At 44.9% G+C, this 17,401-nt stretch overlaps 1 protein-coding gene across 2 annotated transcripts in view; it reads left to right on the forward strand.

Moving 5' to 3' along the window:
- The first annotated feature begins 5,059 nt into the window (after positions 1-5,059).
- The window catches only part of gse1b (Gse1 coiled-coil protein b), a 163,981-nt gene continuing 151,639 nt past the window's right edge, over positions 5,060-17,401 (forward strand). For both annotated transcript variants that reach the window (XM_069523062.1, XM_020098786.2), the window contains exon 1: positions 5,060-7,845. In XM_069523062.1, the coding sequence (XP_069379163.1) occupies positions 5,380-7,845 (2,466 nt within the window). In that variant the 5' untranslated portion in view covers positions 5,060-5,379. The remainder of the gene's footprint in view (positions 7,846-17,401) is intronic.

The following is a 17,401-nucleotide window of genomic DNA, read 5'->3' on the forward strand; positions in this document are numbered from 1 at the left end:
GAGAACTGTTCATCTTATTACCTTCACTTGTCAGGTGCATTGTTCAGGGTCCATGGAAGTTCAATGTTATATTAATGCGAATTGGACAATTGGTATCTTCAATATAAATTAAACTTGCAAAACAAGTGACCAGGTCTCTGTAGCAGCAGCTGGAACTCGATCCAGAACCCGATCACAACAACAGTGCGTTCCATACAACGGGTGCGTTCACAACAATGGCATTGACAACTGAGGGGTTCTGATTTGAGCTTCACTGATCTTTGAATGAACTGGTGAACAGCTCTTTGTATGGTGGCTTCATGGTTCTGCATTCTGATCCAGTAGTTGTTTAATTACTACAGGTCACAATTACAGTTTCAGAAAGAAATCTCCAACCAGCATCACCACAGGCCAAGAAAACAGCCCATTCCAAACAGGCAGGCAGTGAGTAAAGAATAAATGACATGATGGTACCCTGGTGTTGAGCTGAGGTCTCACCAAAGATTTGGTGTTAACATTAACAGTATTTGCAGCTGAGACCCCTCAGTCAAGTGTAGACCATGAGGTGACGGACTGATCATCTTTTCATTAATACTTATTGAAGTTAATAACAGTTTCCTGAACATTCTGACCTCCTGCTCCCAGCTCACATCCATCACAGTAAATGTGAGTAACACTATCTATAAATATATGTCGAGCAGTTAAATGTATGTCGGTGTAATGCAAGACTTACATGAGCACACAGAAAACCTCCCTGAGTGTCCTGTATCAAAGCATATCTAGTGATTTAGATGTATTAGTGAAGAAGCCTTCATCAAATTAAAATTATGTGTGATTTTTAGAAAATTACTTGGATGCGTTCTACGTCATCGATGGCATCAACGAGCAGAGAACCAGACAAAGAAAGAAAGGGAGGAAAAAAAGGTAAACAGATGACAGAAGAAGGAAGGAAGGTGCTCAGTGACTAAAAAAAACAAAGGAGTCAGCAGAGCCATCAATCAAACCTGATTTGTACAAGTCCACTAAATCCTAGGGGAGAGGTCTAATCAGGCAAAAGGAGAGAAAACATCTGTGTTAGGTGTACTGAACCTTTTTTTTTTAGAATTTACAGCTTGAAGAGGGGAAGGATTAGTGGGCATGTTATTGGGATATACTGTGTTTAACAGGTGGATGAAGTGAGCCAAAAAGCTCTTCATGAAGCAGAGCTCAGAGGGTCACAAAGAAAGTGTTGTGCATTACCACCGTACATGTCAGTTATACCTCTGCTTTTCTATGGAGACCCACGAGTGTCACAGAAATGGCAATAAAACCTTTCATTAACTAAGTAGAATGGCACTCAGTAGAGTATAAACCTCTTCCAATGAATCATTCAATGGGAAATGGTGCCAATGTTAAAAAAAAAAGCATTTCGCAATATTAAAGAAAGTGAAAAACAAATTCTGGATCTGCACCAAAATTTAGTGGGTTCTTTCCTGATCAATACCACGTCCTGCCTCAAAGTTTTGTGGTTATCCATCAAGTAGTTTTTGTGTACAAACAAACCAACCAACCAACCAATAGAGTACATATGTAAACACAACCCTCACTCGTTTAATGAAATATTAATTTATAGCTACAATTAATTGAAGAAAGGTTTTATGCTTATTCTGTGACACTTGTGCTGTGTTGACACCCGACCCAAGCCCATCAGGACCCAAAGAACTGGTTTCAGGCAAAGATTCTGAAATGGTTTCAGTTTGGTCACATCTTAATTCTTTACACTGCATGTGCCTGTAATCATAAAAAAAAAACTAAAAACAGAATACCTGTCAGGTTCGGGTTGGGCTATGATACATTAACTGCTTCAGATTGGTTCTGACTGAAAACTGCAGCCGGACTCTCTCTGTTGTGGTTCTCTATATCTTCCTTGTGCTGTTACAAGTCAGACAAAGTCTGGACAACAAGCAGTGTGTTGTCTCCTTGTGGTCTCAGAGTTTTGGCCCTCAGTCTGTATGTGTCATGTGTTCAGTTCTGAGGTCTATCAAGTGGAGTCCTGGGATGAAGCTGTAAAAGAATCCCTCCCTCGTGGCAGGACTCTGTAACTAATGCATACAGGCAGATACTATATTCTTACAAGGCTCATGTACAAACACACATTCAGAGAGTCCAGTGGCTGTGAGCCACCTACTATGACATCAGGTCCAGTTGATACCTGCTGTATCTGCAACAAACAGAAAGTATTTATATGAAACATTTGCCATGGACCATTGTGTGTGTGTGTGTGTGTGTGTGTGTGTGCGTGCGCATGCAGGATTGTGTGTTTGAAAGTTGTATGCATGTCTTCAATTTTACACAAACATTATCATACGAGGATTGTCCCATTCCCTCACTACACACACACAAACACACACACACACACACAGAGCTCAGTGCAGTGTCTGTGCCCTCCCTGTGCCCTTGTCATCACCTCCTCCTAACAGAACTCCTGGAGGCCCCACACTAACAAGAGCTTTTTATTCAAATCACTCTCCCACTGCATTCCCTTTCTCCCCTTGCTACCCCGTCTTAACATACACACAGACACACACACATCCTCCCTCCCTCCTTTGTCCCTTTCCACTGTGCTCAGCCTGAAGGGTCTGTCATGGCAGAGCAGAAACTGGACAACGTGCGACGAGCAATATGGCAGATATTTGAACTCCGAATATGCACACACAGATAAATACACACATGCAGGCCCCTTAGCAGTTTGGGAGAGTTTGAACTGAACTCTAACAAAAATCAATATTTGACACAGTTTTTGATTGACAGAGCACGAGACATATGAGTACATACAAGTACATTTTATCTGTGCTTCCAGTGTTTTCTTTTACTATCAAACTACCTGCCTGACTTACATCACAGTAAGAGCGTAAGATAAGTAATCAAGGAAGCCAGAAGAGGTAAAGGTATGCAGTAGAAAAAAACCTCAAAAGAAATAACTTCATATTGATAAGATAAATATTTCATTTCTATCAACATAAAGGTGCTATATGTAATTGAATTGCTAATTTAGCCAACATTAGCATTTACAGTAGCTTACTTACTTACTTACTTACTTACCAGTCTACCAGAAATATGAGTTCAGCATCAACCCTGCTTTACCCTGCAATAGATTTAGGAAAACAACCAGTGTTGGTGCTAAAATATGTTTTCAGGTGTGTTGGAATGTGGTGATCATTACTGATACTAAACACTTGTATAAAAGAGATATAAAATGCTGTTTTAAAACAAACCCTTATGGATGTAGCCATGGTGGCGCCCAGTCTGCCCTGAAGAAGTTGTGCTGCTGACAGTGTACATTATTTTATTGTAAATGCAATGACGGTTGAAGCTCTGGGCAAGTGTCCATCTCCACCTCCTGATCCCAGAGAAAAACATCCAGCGGCACAGAGAACTTACATACAGCACCATCATCTTTTGAACCCTCACATTTGTCCCAAATTGAAGACCACCGCACCAAGAAAATAAGAAAAAGTATTGGAAAAAGGATGATGGGGTATATTTTTCCATCATTTATCCTTCTCATATTTTCTCCCTTCTTTTACTCTCTGTTTGCTTTATTTTTTTTCTTCCTCTGCTCATCTGTGAGTTGCCTGCAGGAGCCTCAGTCTGACTGACTGCATGGGGGGATTTCCCAGATGATGCACTACCCAGATCTGACACTGCAAGGCAGTGTTGTAAATCTGTGCTGACAACATATCATTAGTGTCTCACTGTATGTTGGATCGTGAGTAATTGGGGTATGCATCATGAATAAATGAATTTGTAGATTAATGAATGGAAGAAGCAGTTGGAGTCCTCTCCATTAATACGCACTAATGCTGAGTTACACTCTGTGTGTTTTCTGGACATAGAGAGGCTGAGGACAATCATGGAAAGCTGAGGAGGAAGGGGCACAGTGATGATGAAGATGATAGTGGATGAAGGAGAAGGTGCAGAAAGTGGTAGTCCCGCACTCTCTGACATCAGTGAGTCACTGGACAGTGACTGGGGCCAGGGCCGGTGCACAGTGGAACGGGCAGACATAACTGTTTACGTGTGTTATTGTAGAATGACGTGAAGTGTTTGAGGTTTGATTACTCCACTTGCTGTCTCATAGACAGACAGACAGGCGAATGGAAGGACAGATGGACAGACAGACAGATGGATGGACAGACTGCTGGATTGTTGTATTTTTTGTACTAATGTTTATTGGATAGACAGACAGACGAACAGATGGATGGAACACAGTAATGAATTAAGTTTCATAACTTTTTTAACTTGCTAATTTAATTTGAACAAACTTAATTAATGTCTGTTACCAGTTGAAGTATTTTTCTGGGTTGGTCCAACATGTGTCTTTGTTCAGTGCTCTGTTAGGTGACAGCATCTGATGTGAGGATGCCTCTTCTCTGGAAAGGTCACAGCACAGAAATCCCTCTGCAGTTTGTATGACAGCTGTGACTTGGCAGATTTTTTAGTTTTTTTTTAGATCCCAAGCATAAAGGGAAAGTTACACAGAGATGACATCAAAACTTCAAAGCCAGAATCCAAAGCCCAATTGAAAAAGACTTCTCATAAATAAATCAAATGAGAGACATACCCCAATTATCCGTTAATAAAAAAAACACATCCTCCCAATATGTACATCTTTATTCCCTCTTTGCTTTGTGCTTCCTTGGGAGAAAACACTTAAAAACCGTTTCACCATCTCATTCTCAGATAATCGCCGTATAATAGAGATTGTAAGGAGTCTCTAAGTTTGGAAGCTGATGATGCCCACATGCTGGGAGTATTTCTTATTTGAATATACGCCCCAGTGCACGTTTAATGGTGGATATCCTGTGTGTGTGTGTGTGTGTGTGTAGGTGTGTGTGTGTGTGTGCCCCGTGCTTTGACGCTCGGGCAGCTACTGTACAGGAGAGCGCTCTCTCTCGCCATCTCTGAGAAATTAGTACCGGGGGGCTGTGGCAGGAGGTTTCTTTCGGGGTGCCGAGGCGCGTCCCACGGACTGGATTGGGGATGGCGCTGTGTACAGTGTGAGGGAGAGCGAGCAGCCAAAGTTTGCAGAGCGCAGGCAGGAAAGTTCGCAGCAGAGGCGACCCAGGCTCCTCTGACATATCACCCATGGATTTCCAGTGCCAACATGCGGACTACACACTTCAAATAAGGCGGATTTTCGGGCTGTTTTGCGGATGTTTTCAGAGATTTTCTGCCCGTCCCGTTCAGTTTGTTGCCGTCACTGCACGCTGCTGTTTCAATGGACAGTTCGTCTCTCTTATCATCCAGTGAGTAACTTGGACTGAAGTTGATCGCATGGTTTCCTGACCCTGTGGATAAGTGTGAGCATGGCTTCAGTGACGCTGTGCCATGTAGCCTAGTCGTGGATGTTTAAAAACAATGAACTCCCCCCGTGACAAGGACCTGGCACCCTTATCTCGGAAACACCGTCTCATGGCTGCAGCTATGCCCGGTGAGGACAGCCCATTGCCCGGCAACATTTCCAGGAGTGATCGGAATGGATTTGGGGGACTTGTTTATTGTTTTATATGTGGAAGCGGAGTCACGCCAGGGAAGGAGCTGAGGCTGCAAGTGACTTATCAGAAAGAGAGGCTTCCCTTTTTCCCGTTTCTGCAAAACCAGGAGGCTGCGCCGGGTGCGTGTGAAGTGAGCCCGGATGGACATGCGCTGGTGTGCGCCGTGTGCCACTGTTTCCTGGCGGAGCAGTGGAACTCCTTCGAGCGGAGCAGGACGCCCATCGAGAAGCGCATGTACTGGCTGAAGCGACCCTACCAGTGCGACTCCCGGCGGGTCCCGCAGGAGTGGAACATCTCCTACGACCTGGAGAGGAGAATCGGACAGAACTACGACGGGGGCGCAGAGTCGGATTTCTCATCCTTTTCTGAAAACGAGAACATGTCAGACCAGGAGATGGACGCGGTGGACAGAGCCAGTGTGGGCAAGTGCCCGAGAGCAGCTGGCAAATCGCCGAGAGACAGTGGCAGGAAAAACAATGTCATCAGTGTTAAAAACAGCCCGGATTCACAGCGGGCGATCCGCTACCCGGTGGGTGTTTACGGGGCACAGAGGTCGCCCAAAGCGGAAAGTGTTGTCCCGGCGAGGCGCGGGGCTAAAATGATGAATAATGTCTGTCAAGCATCAGAGTCTGTGGCAAAGGCTCAGGAGAGATTCCCTCTGCGGTGCTACGACGGTCCTCTGTCCGACACACCTGTGCAAGACAACGGGGTCATTATGCGCAACAGGCGGTGGCAGGAAGAGCCGCGTCAGATCCAGCGTGGTGCCGACAGCAGCTGCGCTCCGTCCAGACATCCGTCGCTGCTGTACCGAGGAACCGGCGAGCATCACACCAATGCTACTGTCACCACGAAAGCTGCCCCCGGGGAGAACAACTCTGACAACTCCGATGAAGACGAGATTAACATAACGAGCGACGATGACAGGGACGTATATGGGTGCAGAGCAGGCCCCTCAATTCAGCTGAGACCTGCCAGAGACCTTTCAGCGAGGAAGAGCGCCCAGGAGCGCACACCTAAGGAGTCCAGGCCAGAGGAGTGTGTGTGTTATGTCTGTGGCACTGGGCTCAAACACGATGACTGCTTTAAAGTCAGTGTTCAGAAACAGGAGAGAGCACAGGGCGAGCCCTTCTTTCCCTTCCTGTGGCTGCACTCCCCTCCACGTGGTGCGGTGCCTATCAGTTTGGCAGGTACCACCCTGGTGTGTGGAAGCTGCCACACCTCCCTCATGCAGCAGTGGCAGAGCTTCCAGCTTGCAGATGTGCCTGTGCTCCAGCGCCTCTATGTAGTCCCCCTCAACCAGACCACCAGCGCTCTCCGTCCCGCCCAGCTTACTCCCCAGGAGGGAAGGCCCTCAGAGCCCATGCAGTGCATACCTAAACCCAAGGCCTCCCATGAGGCCTGTTACCTCTGTGGTCAGGAGTGTGGGGGGGACATGAGAGTGGCATATGCACAGGCTGGTGTGGGGAAGTCCCGCGGTGTGATGTATTTTCCCTTCATCAATATGTTGCCTTGCCCACCTAACGCCCAGGGGCTGAGTCAGGGCCGGGTGCACTGCTGCTCACAGTGCCATTTAATCCTGGAGGAGATCTGGGGTGCGTATCGACTCAGCCTCAGTGAAGAGCTAATCACTTCTGTCAGCTCCTTCCTGGTCAGGTACCACACTGCCATGGCCATTGAGGGGTCGGAACCCGCCCATTCCCAGAGAGGTGTGTCTTCTCGCCCCGGCAGCTCCATGTCGGTGTGTTACCTGTGTGGAGCTGAGTTGTTTGCAGGTGGAGAGTACCAGCTTCATGTCAACCCACCTGGGCGTTGTGGGGAGAGGGAGCCTTTCTTCCCCTTTCTCACTGTCCACCCTCCTGCTCCTCGCGCCAAACCAGCTGACGCCACAGGCCTTGTGTCGGCTTGTAACCTCTGCTATCATGACCTGCGTGCCCAGTGGGCCCTGCATGAGAACAAAGGCCAGGGACCCTCTACCCCTTCTACCTCTAGCTTACCCAGTGGCAACCCCCAGCTGCCCAGCTCCCCATGGGCCCGACAGTACAACTGCGAGGCATTTGTTTGTTTCTTCTGCAGGCAGGAGCAGCGCAGGCAAGGTAGGCTGTGCGCCGTTACTATGGCCAGGCTACCTGTGTTCCTGTATGCCCCTCGCAGCACGCGCACACTCCTGGTGGATGATGGAAAGAGGCTGGTGATTGGCGCATGTGTGGAATGTAAGGCCATGGTGCAGGCGGGACAGAGGATGCAGCAGGACAGGGACAGACATGGACATGGATCATCAGACGAGGAGAGGAGGGAACCGGAATCGGCCTCGCCACGATCTAGACACAAGGTAAGACCAAAGCACACTGCCTGTTGGCACAGCAGCACAGCCATATTCCTCTCTTTTTCCTTGCGCTTTTAAATTTAACTCAATGAATTCTTGGGCCTTGTTAAAATGACACTCATCTGTCATCTATTAATTCCCCCTGAATTCCCACAGGGCAGAGCAGACTGTGTTTGGCCTAATACGACCTCTGAGTCACACAGCAGAGGGATGATTTTGATGTCTTTGGGGGGTGGCAGCGTACGCAACTTGGATGAACAATGATGAGACAAACATTTTCATCAAAACGTACTTCTATAAACACCAGAGGAAAAATATGGGGATCTGAAGGCCAAGGCCGGCCTTGTGTTTGCTCTGTGCATGTGTGTGTGAGTGTGTTTATTTTAACCAGCATGACTGAGTGTGTCTCAGCCAGCGCTGTAGTTTGTTTTAGTTTGAGCATGTTGAGGATCTTGAGGAGTATTTTCAGGGAAGTGAATAAGTCTCCACCATATTTCCTCCACTAATGACAAATCACAAATGCATAAACAGCAGATGATTATATAAAACTTGCTCAAATACACCAATACCATCACTACCATAATTTAGAGATTTAGTGAGCAGACAAAATGAAATAAGAACCATACTCATCAAATAAAAATATATATCCAGACAGTTGAGATACTGTAGTTCAGTGATGTGCAGACTGGCAGAAATCTCCTGAAATATACAGTCTAACAGCAACATTTATGGATATGTTGTCACATCTGTCTGAATCCTATTTAGCCAAATCACACATTTCTATTGAACACATCTGTTCTGTTTGACGTCAGTATGAGACCAGAGTAGCAAACAATTAAAGATGAGGTGTAAAACAGTTTTGGTAAAACATAAAACAAGGTCACACCTGCAGAAGCTGCAGTGCTGCCGCTGAAGAGGGTAGTGTTGTCAAATTCATTGTTTAAAATGGTCACGGTTGAATAACACACTCTTTTTAGTTGATTGAATATCATTGATTATCGATAATATACTTAATTATTGCAGCTGAAACATTGATATTTTAGACGTACATGATGAAAGACTTTGAAATAACTTGGAACTATTTCCAACACATGCACAAAACCCCTTCCTCGCTGTTAAAATGTTGAGAGCACAACCCTGCTTTAGATGATCAATAGCAGAGGATGCATGATGGAGGTGTCAGGTCATGTGGAGGACTAGTGCAAAGCGAACAAGGGTGGTGGTGTGCTAATGAAGGGCTGAGGAGCATGTAGACAGCCACTTGGCTCTGTGAACAGCTCTGAGCAGCTCCCTCATGCAAACCGACAGTGACTGTCCTGGCATGCAGGACATGTGAAGAACATCTGCGGATGTCATTGACACTCAGCAACCTCAATGTGTTGTGCACTCAAACCGGAGCTGTCTAGAGCTGTCCACTTTCTAGCTGTCCCTCACAGAAGTGCTTTGGAGTAACGCTGTCACTCTGACCTCAAGACTTAAGACTTCATTATTTGTCTGATCATAAGTATTTGCCTCATAGCAATCATACGTGAGGGGCTACTCCTGATATAGAGGATAATTATGGCACCAGCTCCGCAGCGTGGGTGGAATGAGAAAGGTTGTCGAGGCAGGCAGGGTTTCAGGTGATCATTTTGGACTGGGGGTGTTGCAGGTGGCACAGCCAGCTTTGGCCTGAGTGAGCCGGTGACCTCATGGATGAGAAAGTGCCAATGTGCGTTTCTGTGGGGAAGGGGAGCGAGGGAGCGAGCCTGCGGGGGAACAGGTGCTTTGTCCTCTAGTGTCATGTTATATGCTTTAGAGCGTCTGTCATCGCTGTCTGTCAGGAGGGAGTGCCCATCTGGTTCCCCTCAGCGCTTCATGTGCCTGCTGGGGGGGGTATACAAAGAGTAACAAAGATTAACACAAGCTCACATACAGTATTTCTATTCTATTCTATTCTAGTCTAGTCTAGTTTATTTTTCCACGTTCCCTCACACAGAAAGTGCAAAGACTTTGTTGATGTAAAATTTTTAATTAAGGCCAGAATGTATTTGCAATTTTTGTCATTACATTGCCCAATTTGGTGTCAACATGATTATATGTATGAGTGAATATCCTGTGGAGTGTGAACAGGCTGGACGATGTTGCTCTGCCTTTTTTCCCAGCTTGGTGAGATATGAAATGAGATCTGCCACAGGACACTCTAGTAGCTGTTAAATGTTAGACACACACACATACACTCACACACAGATCGGTGGTTCTCGTGTTCTCTGTACTTCTGCTGTGTGTTTAATTAGTATGTTGGACGTGACCTTTGACAGGTGTGTAAGTACCACCCGCCAGCCCCCAGGGAGGGGCTGCCGGTCAGCATGTCCTTCACTTGCACTCTCGGGAAAACAGATGTTTACTGATTTGTCCCCCGTCCTTACATTGGAATCATGTTAGGAAAGATGATCTCTTCATAGAGATGCTCCATGTGAATATAGGCATTTTTATCCTCAGTTGAAAAATGTTACATCCTTCAAGGGAAGATGCACAATATTCTGCATCTGAAGATAAAATGCACATTGGTACCAGCAGAGTAAGGCACGCTTGTGTAGTGGATCCATTAAGTAGTTGCATTAGTTAACCTGCATCCTCCCATGGATCTGCACTGGATTAGTTGGAGGGCTGTTATGGAGATTGTGTTTTTGTCAGTGGTTGCTTTTTTGTTCAGGATTAAACTACTCAACAGATACCCATGACATTTTGTGAAGGAGTAGGGCATGGCCCAAGAAAGAATCTCTTAAATTTTGTTGCAGATTTAGAATCAGGGGGCGGATCGTGACCATTGCCATGTTCTTTAATGAGAATAATTCATGGATTTTGATGAAAACAAATCAGACATGTTTAGGGGACTGATATTTATGAGTGTGTGAAATCTGGTGCAAATCCAAAAATCCAGATTTGTTGAAGTTAAATGTGGTTTCATAGGGAACTGTTGGGCCTTGGAGGAGGTATGCACTCTACTGAGTGCCATTCTTTGTCCATCCCTCAACTGCACATTGCGTGCCCACCTTCACTAACAGAAGGTCTCTACTGCCCGTTTAAACCAGACACAAATTGCACAAAGCCCAAAGAGCATAACCAGATATCTCTTTTTAAAAGCATAAAGAAAAAAGTGTCAAACGTTGAAACAGAAGAATTTGAAAAACAGGAATGAGGGAATATTCAGACACTTAGTCCCTGAGTAAACACACGATGTACGCTATATAAACTGAGAGTGTGTGGATGTGTATTCATGCATGGATGCGAATCTATGTATGGTGGTCTGCTGAGTGACAGTTTTGAGTGGATAATTATTGTTTGCCTGATGGGCGCCGTGTGTATGTGTGTGTGTTTTGGTGTAAAAGATTGACTGTGTTTTCAGTGCATGGCCCATATGCTGTGAAGGAGGTATTTGCTGTCACAGGAAAAATATGCCGGCGTCTTGACAGTGTCGCCAAGGAAGATTTATGATGGAGTGAAAGGAGTGAGGGCAAAATTACACATCCAATCTGGATGCAAAGTTGAAAAACTGAGACAAAGAAATGATCCTGAGTGAATTATTGGAAAGAGAAGAAGGAGCGAAAAGAAGAGTGGGAGGCTGGGAAAAGGTGAGGGGGTTAATGGGATTTAAATTGCAGCCAGAGCCAAACAGAACGTCTCATTCTCATTAATTCATCATACAGGAGAGCTTTTTTACCCAGAAAAGGGGATTCTATTAAAAATGTGTTAATTTGAGGCATGTGAGGTGGCGTGCTCGTACCATATGGTGGGAACTGTCCAAATGCGTGCTTTTGCGTATGAGTGTGTTAAGTCAAAACCATTCATGTTGCGTGTTTCCTGCAAAGTTCCTGCAGCTGTGCTACTCTCCTTCCCTCAGTAGTGAGGTCGGACGGACAGCCTTGCGTTTCACGGGGAATCCTCTGGTATCTGAGGGGATTACTTTCAAAGCTGCTGTCGGTGGGTTTTGATTTAGCGCTCAGAGTTTTAATCACCTTCTTCCCACTAGCATCCCTCTGTGCTCCATTCTTGCCCATATCTGAGTGGACTGATCAGATCCGGTATGGAGGAGACGAGATGGAGTTGCTCCAGTGTTTCATTCTTTGTTTCAACTTTTATGTCTCAGCCTTTTAGACACTTTCCTATAGGCTGGACAAACCTCCCTCAACGCTACTTTGAGGGACACCAGAGACCCCGACCTGTCCCTTCGCCTGCTGCTTTATCTCTGGCCTTCTGCTCACTGTTAGCATACAGTACATACAGTGCAGTTAGTACCTACGCTCACTTTCAATCAGGAGAGACTTGTTTACCTCTCTTACGCCAAAAGAAGCAGGTATACGCAGGTTTGCATATTAAGTTATACCTGCTAAAAGGCGATTATCTCCTTTCTCATTACCAGTAGAGGAGTTTGTTTCCCTGTTTTTTCCCACCAGTGCGTCATGTTCAACATCAGGAATGTACCTAAAACTGAGGCGCTCTCTTACCTCACTGCAAGACAAAACAAAACAACAACAAAAAGACAGTGTCTATTGCAGAGTCATTGCGAGTGACTGACCATTGTATCCATTCCAATCATAGAAAAAAAGCAGATTTTATTAAATGTTTGTGGTTTTCTTGACCTGTTGAAAATAAATTGTGAACAGAGGAAAACACTTTGGCGTATCGACTACGTCAGGAAGTAGAACCCCATGGAAGCAGTTTTATGATTAGTGCTCCAGATATGATGTAGACTTTCCCCCACGGTCTAGAGACTGGTAGTGATGAGAAATGGAGCAAGAAGGTAAAGGACCTCTGGGTGGATAGTTGGAGGGAGACCACCGGGTATCCAGAGTTGAGGTGCAGTTGGGTTTGAGGTGGGTCACTCAATGATTGTGGTACTGAACTGACAGCTGAAAGACAGGTGGGAGAGAGAACACATTTTCACAGTTTACAGGTGATTTGCTCAAGGGATTGGAAGAAAAGACAATTAGCTGAGCTGGAAACTGTGCAGGAAACGTAGAAGACAGTCTCCCTGACTGCTTAGCTCTATCTGCCATTGACACATTGAGAGAACTCAATATAGAACTCCCAGGGAGCGTCTGTTTATTCCAATGAAATATGCCACAGAAGTCCTCCCCTCTCTGCTTGTGTGTTGTGCTGCCTGCTCAACATCAGTCCCAGTTTCTGTGAACCTGCCAGTCCTGAAGATCTCACACTGAAGTAATCTCACGCATATAAAAACAGCTTGTTTAAACTCTGGAGTAGTTTGACAAATATTAACATGTCATGGTCTACATCTTAAAGCAAAGACAGAGCTATGTTTTTCAGTTTGATGTGTCCTGTCATCTCTTTTACTTAGATAGTAGTCTGAAAGGAAATAAAGGACCTTTTTTTGTTGTTGTTGCTATGGTTGGGTGGTTTACTGCTGGGACAAATTAGCAGCGTTGGCTGTGCCAGACCCAGCTCTTGGGTATAGTATAAGAACTGGACCTTAGTTTAAGATGGTGATGATTTATTTGAGTGCGATTTTCTCACCAGCATATAAATAAACAGATCTCGCTCACCTCTTGGTTTATTTTGTATGCCTCCTTCATGGTGCTGCTTTGCCTATAGACTTTACATTGGGACAGACTCGGAGTCAAGTCAAGAGTGGCTGCTGCATATCCAGTTCTGTTGATATATGATGATCTGGACATGTGACAAGATGTAATTACTGTTTGTGTGATTGAATGATCAAAACCATTTTCAAAAAACACCTTCCTACCTTTAATTGCATTTTTTAAAATCACGTTTTGTTTCTCTTTTCACTACATTTTGATGTAGTTTTCTCTCAGTGCAGGAATAGCAGACACAGACAGTCAGGGAGCAGTGGGTTGGCAGAGCTCAGAAACATTGGCAGCCAGGTGAAAATTTGCTTGTGTGAGTTACAATGTACTTGGGAACCTTCAGGAGATTACACCAGCATTAGAGATTCGAGGTCCCCATGCAGTGAATTTGTCATTGCTGTGAAAATTTGATTAAGTGCTAACCCAAAAGGCATAGGTTTTCTCCTCTTGATTGACTTCATCAGTTGGCAGTCGAACTGGTTCAACAAATGCCAAATAGGATCATAACTGGCACTTTCATTTAAGCTTCCCTGGCAGGCGATTGACAAGAGGAAGCAGTGACGTGCCAAAGAGAGAAGGAGAGAGTTATTGAATCAAACAGCATCAGACGTTCTCTCACATCCTGCGTTGGTACAGAGAGGAATGTCAAGTCAGTGCAAAGAGTGACCATGTGGTAGATCACTATAAGAGTGCTACACGGTTGCATTTAGGTTCTTCTTTGAGAACAGGGCGTTAATGTCATTGGAAGAAGGAAGTTTCAGTTTTGTCCAGAGTGCCAAGCTGGTTTGTCGCTGCAGAGCCGAAGGCCTTTAACCTGACCTTTAAACCCTGCAGAGACAAGCAGAGAGGAGGATATTGATATGGGCTCAGCTCTCAGGGGCTGAGTCAGCAGAGGTGATATGTCTTATTGGAGGGAAGGATCCTTTATGTGCCTGTTTAGATGTTTGAGCCTAAAAATTCACTCCGGCATTATGTGGGCTCACATTCTGCCCTTGATTGCAGTGTTATAAGTTTATCTGTGTTGTTTGTGCTGTTTCCCAGAAGTTCAAACCCTTTAACCTCCATGGTCCATCCACACAGGTCTCAGCATTGTGTATAGGTGTAAAGACACATGCTTGATCTCTGGATCCTCTGTTAGGACAATGTATGATCCACATAATTATGGTAGGATTGGGGACCTCGGTGACCTCCAGGCACATCTTCTCCCGGGTCTAACCTGTGATGACATCAAATCGGCCAAAAGTCAGAATGAGCCTTTACCTCACTTTTATTAAAAAAAAATTCCCACGCTAAACTCTGCATCATATGGGTTTACCTCAACTCTAGTATTACATTATAAGGTGAAATGATCCATAATGGAGCCTGTAAAACTATGCTACGGAGTTGTTCCGGCTGACTGGTGTTCTCCTCTAAGTTTTGATATTATAGACAATCAGAAGTCTGCATTCTGTAGGTTTGTGGGAGAAAATCGGACGAGGAAGACAATGGGGTCAATGGCCAGTATGAGAAGGGGACAGGCCCTTTTAAACATCTAGAAACCCTCGACCATGGTGTGAAATGTTTCTTTGGGTGCCAGTTTGGCATCAAGGTGTTTGTATGCAATGAGTCAATATGTGTGCTGTTTGTTCTGAAGTGCTTCTCTTTCAGTGTTCTACTCTATCTTGACATTATTTAACATTGTCATCTTTCTCAGACAGGTTTCTGGATGTTTTTTATATCAAGGCCCCCCCCCCCCCCCCCCCTTCCTACTTGTACTTGCATTTTACACAGTGGGACGATTGGGACAAAGGCAATAACAGACTCATGCACAATAAATAAAATCGACCTGCACAGTGGCCTTCTTTGAACTGTACACCATGTACAACCTACCCGGTGTTAAGCAGGATTAGAGCAAATCTGCATGTGAGCAGGGGCTGTTTGAAAGCATTACAAAATCTAAAAGTAAAATGGAGAAATAATGAAAAGTTATTGTTTAGAGTAACACTAGGAAATAAATTCTTTACGAAACCTTTGAAAAACAAAGAAAGCTCTCACTGTATTTTTCAGTAAAGACCTTAGGCTATACTGTATGGATATATATCCTGAGGTGTGCCATAGACATTTCCAATACTGTACATCTGCTTTGTAGCAAATTCTACCGTGTTGTTGCACTGGAGGCTGGCATATCATGGCAAAATGCCAATATTGAAGAATGATGCTGTCATGCTGTATTGCCCCGGAGTCTGGGTTTTATAGTAGTAAACTTGGGCTGACTGTGGTAATTATAGATTATACTGTAACTATAGCTTAGCCCTCTCTGTCAGTTGCCCTTTGGCCATAACGCACATCCACCCACAGCCACATATAAATGCATACACTCGCAGACTTGCCCTTACATACACACATACCGAGTGTAACCTTGATTTTCATTTACATGCAGAACAGCTGCAAGCTTGTGCGTATGTTTGTGCACGTATGTGTGTGTTTGTGTGTCTGCCAGGTGGTTGGGAGCACTAGCAGGTGTTTGCTCAGTTGCTGGCAAATGCAGCTGGACTGTACCACAGCTGTGTATGTATATATGTATGTGTGTGTAGTTCTGCACCTGGACACAGCTGGGGTGTGTGGTGGCACAGTAGCTAATATAAGAGCTATTTCCTCGCCAGTGATTTAACGTGAAACTTATGCTCTCAGCTGACTAATTATTATTCATCTGCAATAAGTGCTACTCATTAGTTTTACTCTCTTTAAGTGTTGAATGTGATTCTTTGTTCATTAGATCTTCCCCTTCATTTCCCACCTTGTTCTGCTTTGCTCCTGCAGCCCTGGCCTGCCCTCCTGTTTGCCCTTTGATACCTCTGCTGAGGTGGGAGGGAAGACTCTCTCTCAATCTCCGGTCAGGACAACTGGAGGTGTCAGCCGGAGCCAAAATAGCCGTCTGTAGTGGACTAAATATACTTTACACCCTTTTGCACAACCCTGTGCCCGCAGACCAGCAGCCAGACTCCATCTTTCACTGTCGGCCAACCAGAGCAGAGATAATAATTAGCGTTACTGGTGATCTTCAAGGAGCTTATTTTGGCTGAAGAAGACATCCCCTTCCTTGATGTCACTGCCTCCTTCCAAGTCCTGGGCCTGACCCTCCCCGCTTCACTCCCACCCCCACATATGCCATCCAGCCACCTGGTCTCTCACATACTCAGCTTGTCCTGCCAGCTCCAGGACAGCTGCAGAGAAGGAGACAGAGAGTGAGCTGGAGACTCTGATACCTCTGGAAGAATGCAGTAGTATATTGCACATGTCATATAATGTGGTCTCTACAGTGTGTGCTGACAAGTAGATCTCAAGGTCGGCTTGACCACTCAATGATGGAGTAAGTTGCTGTAATTTAGTATGTTCAAGAATTGTTGGGTATAGCTTGTTTAAAAGCTGGCTGCAGTTGTCTGTGTACTCTGTGTAATTGGAATAAGAGGATGATGTTTGTCCCATGGCGAAACCTTAAGCTGTTTTTTTACTGTAAGCATCCACGAGTATGCAGGGGTCTGCTGGGATCAGAGGATGAATGCGCAGCTCTGTGTGCACATCTGTGTACCCTCAATTTGTTGTGTTGGTTAAGACCATAGACTGTATATAAAGATGGATGTTAGAGCTCCACTTCCTCCCACGAGACAATAATGAGTCTCAGCTGTCAATCATGATGTTTCAACCGCTTTTATAGCTTCGAATAACAAATAAGAATCAAACTTGTTCGAAAAATTAACACTTTGAGAAGAGTGCCTTTATTGTCATTGCACAGCTGTTATTGAAACAATGAAGCAATGAAATTTAACGAGTCTCCCTTTGTGTTACATATAATATACATAATACAACATGTAACAGAATCGGCACAGATATATATTCAGATTCAGGTTCGGATTGCCTTTATTGTCATTGAACGTGATTCAACGAAATTTGGATTGCTACGCCCGTGGTACAACGTAAAAACAACAAGAAATGCA

This window comes from Paralichthys olivaceus, chromosome 1, assembly GCF_024713975.1.
Source record: "Paralichthys olivaceus isolate ysfri-2021 chromosome 1, ASM2471397v2, whole genome shotgun sequence".
Lineage (NCBI taxonomy): Eukaryota > Metazoa > Chordata > Actinopteri > Pleuronectiformes > Paralichthyidae > Paralichthys > Paralichthys olivaceus.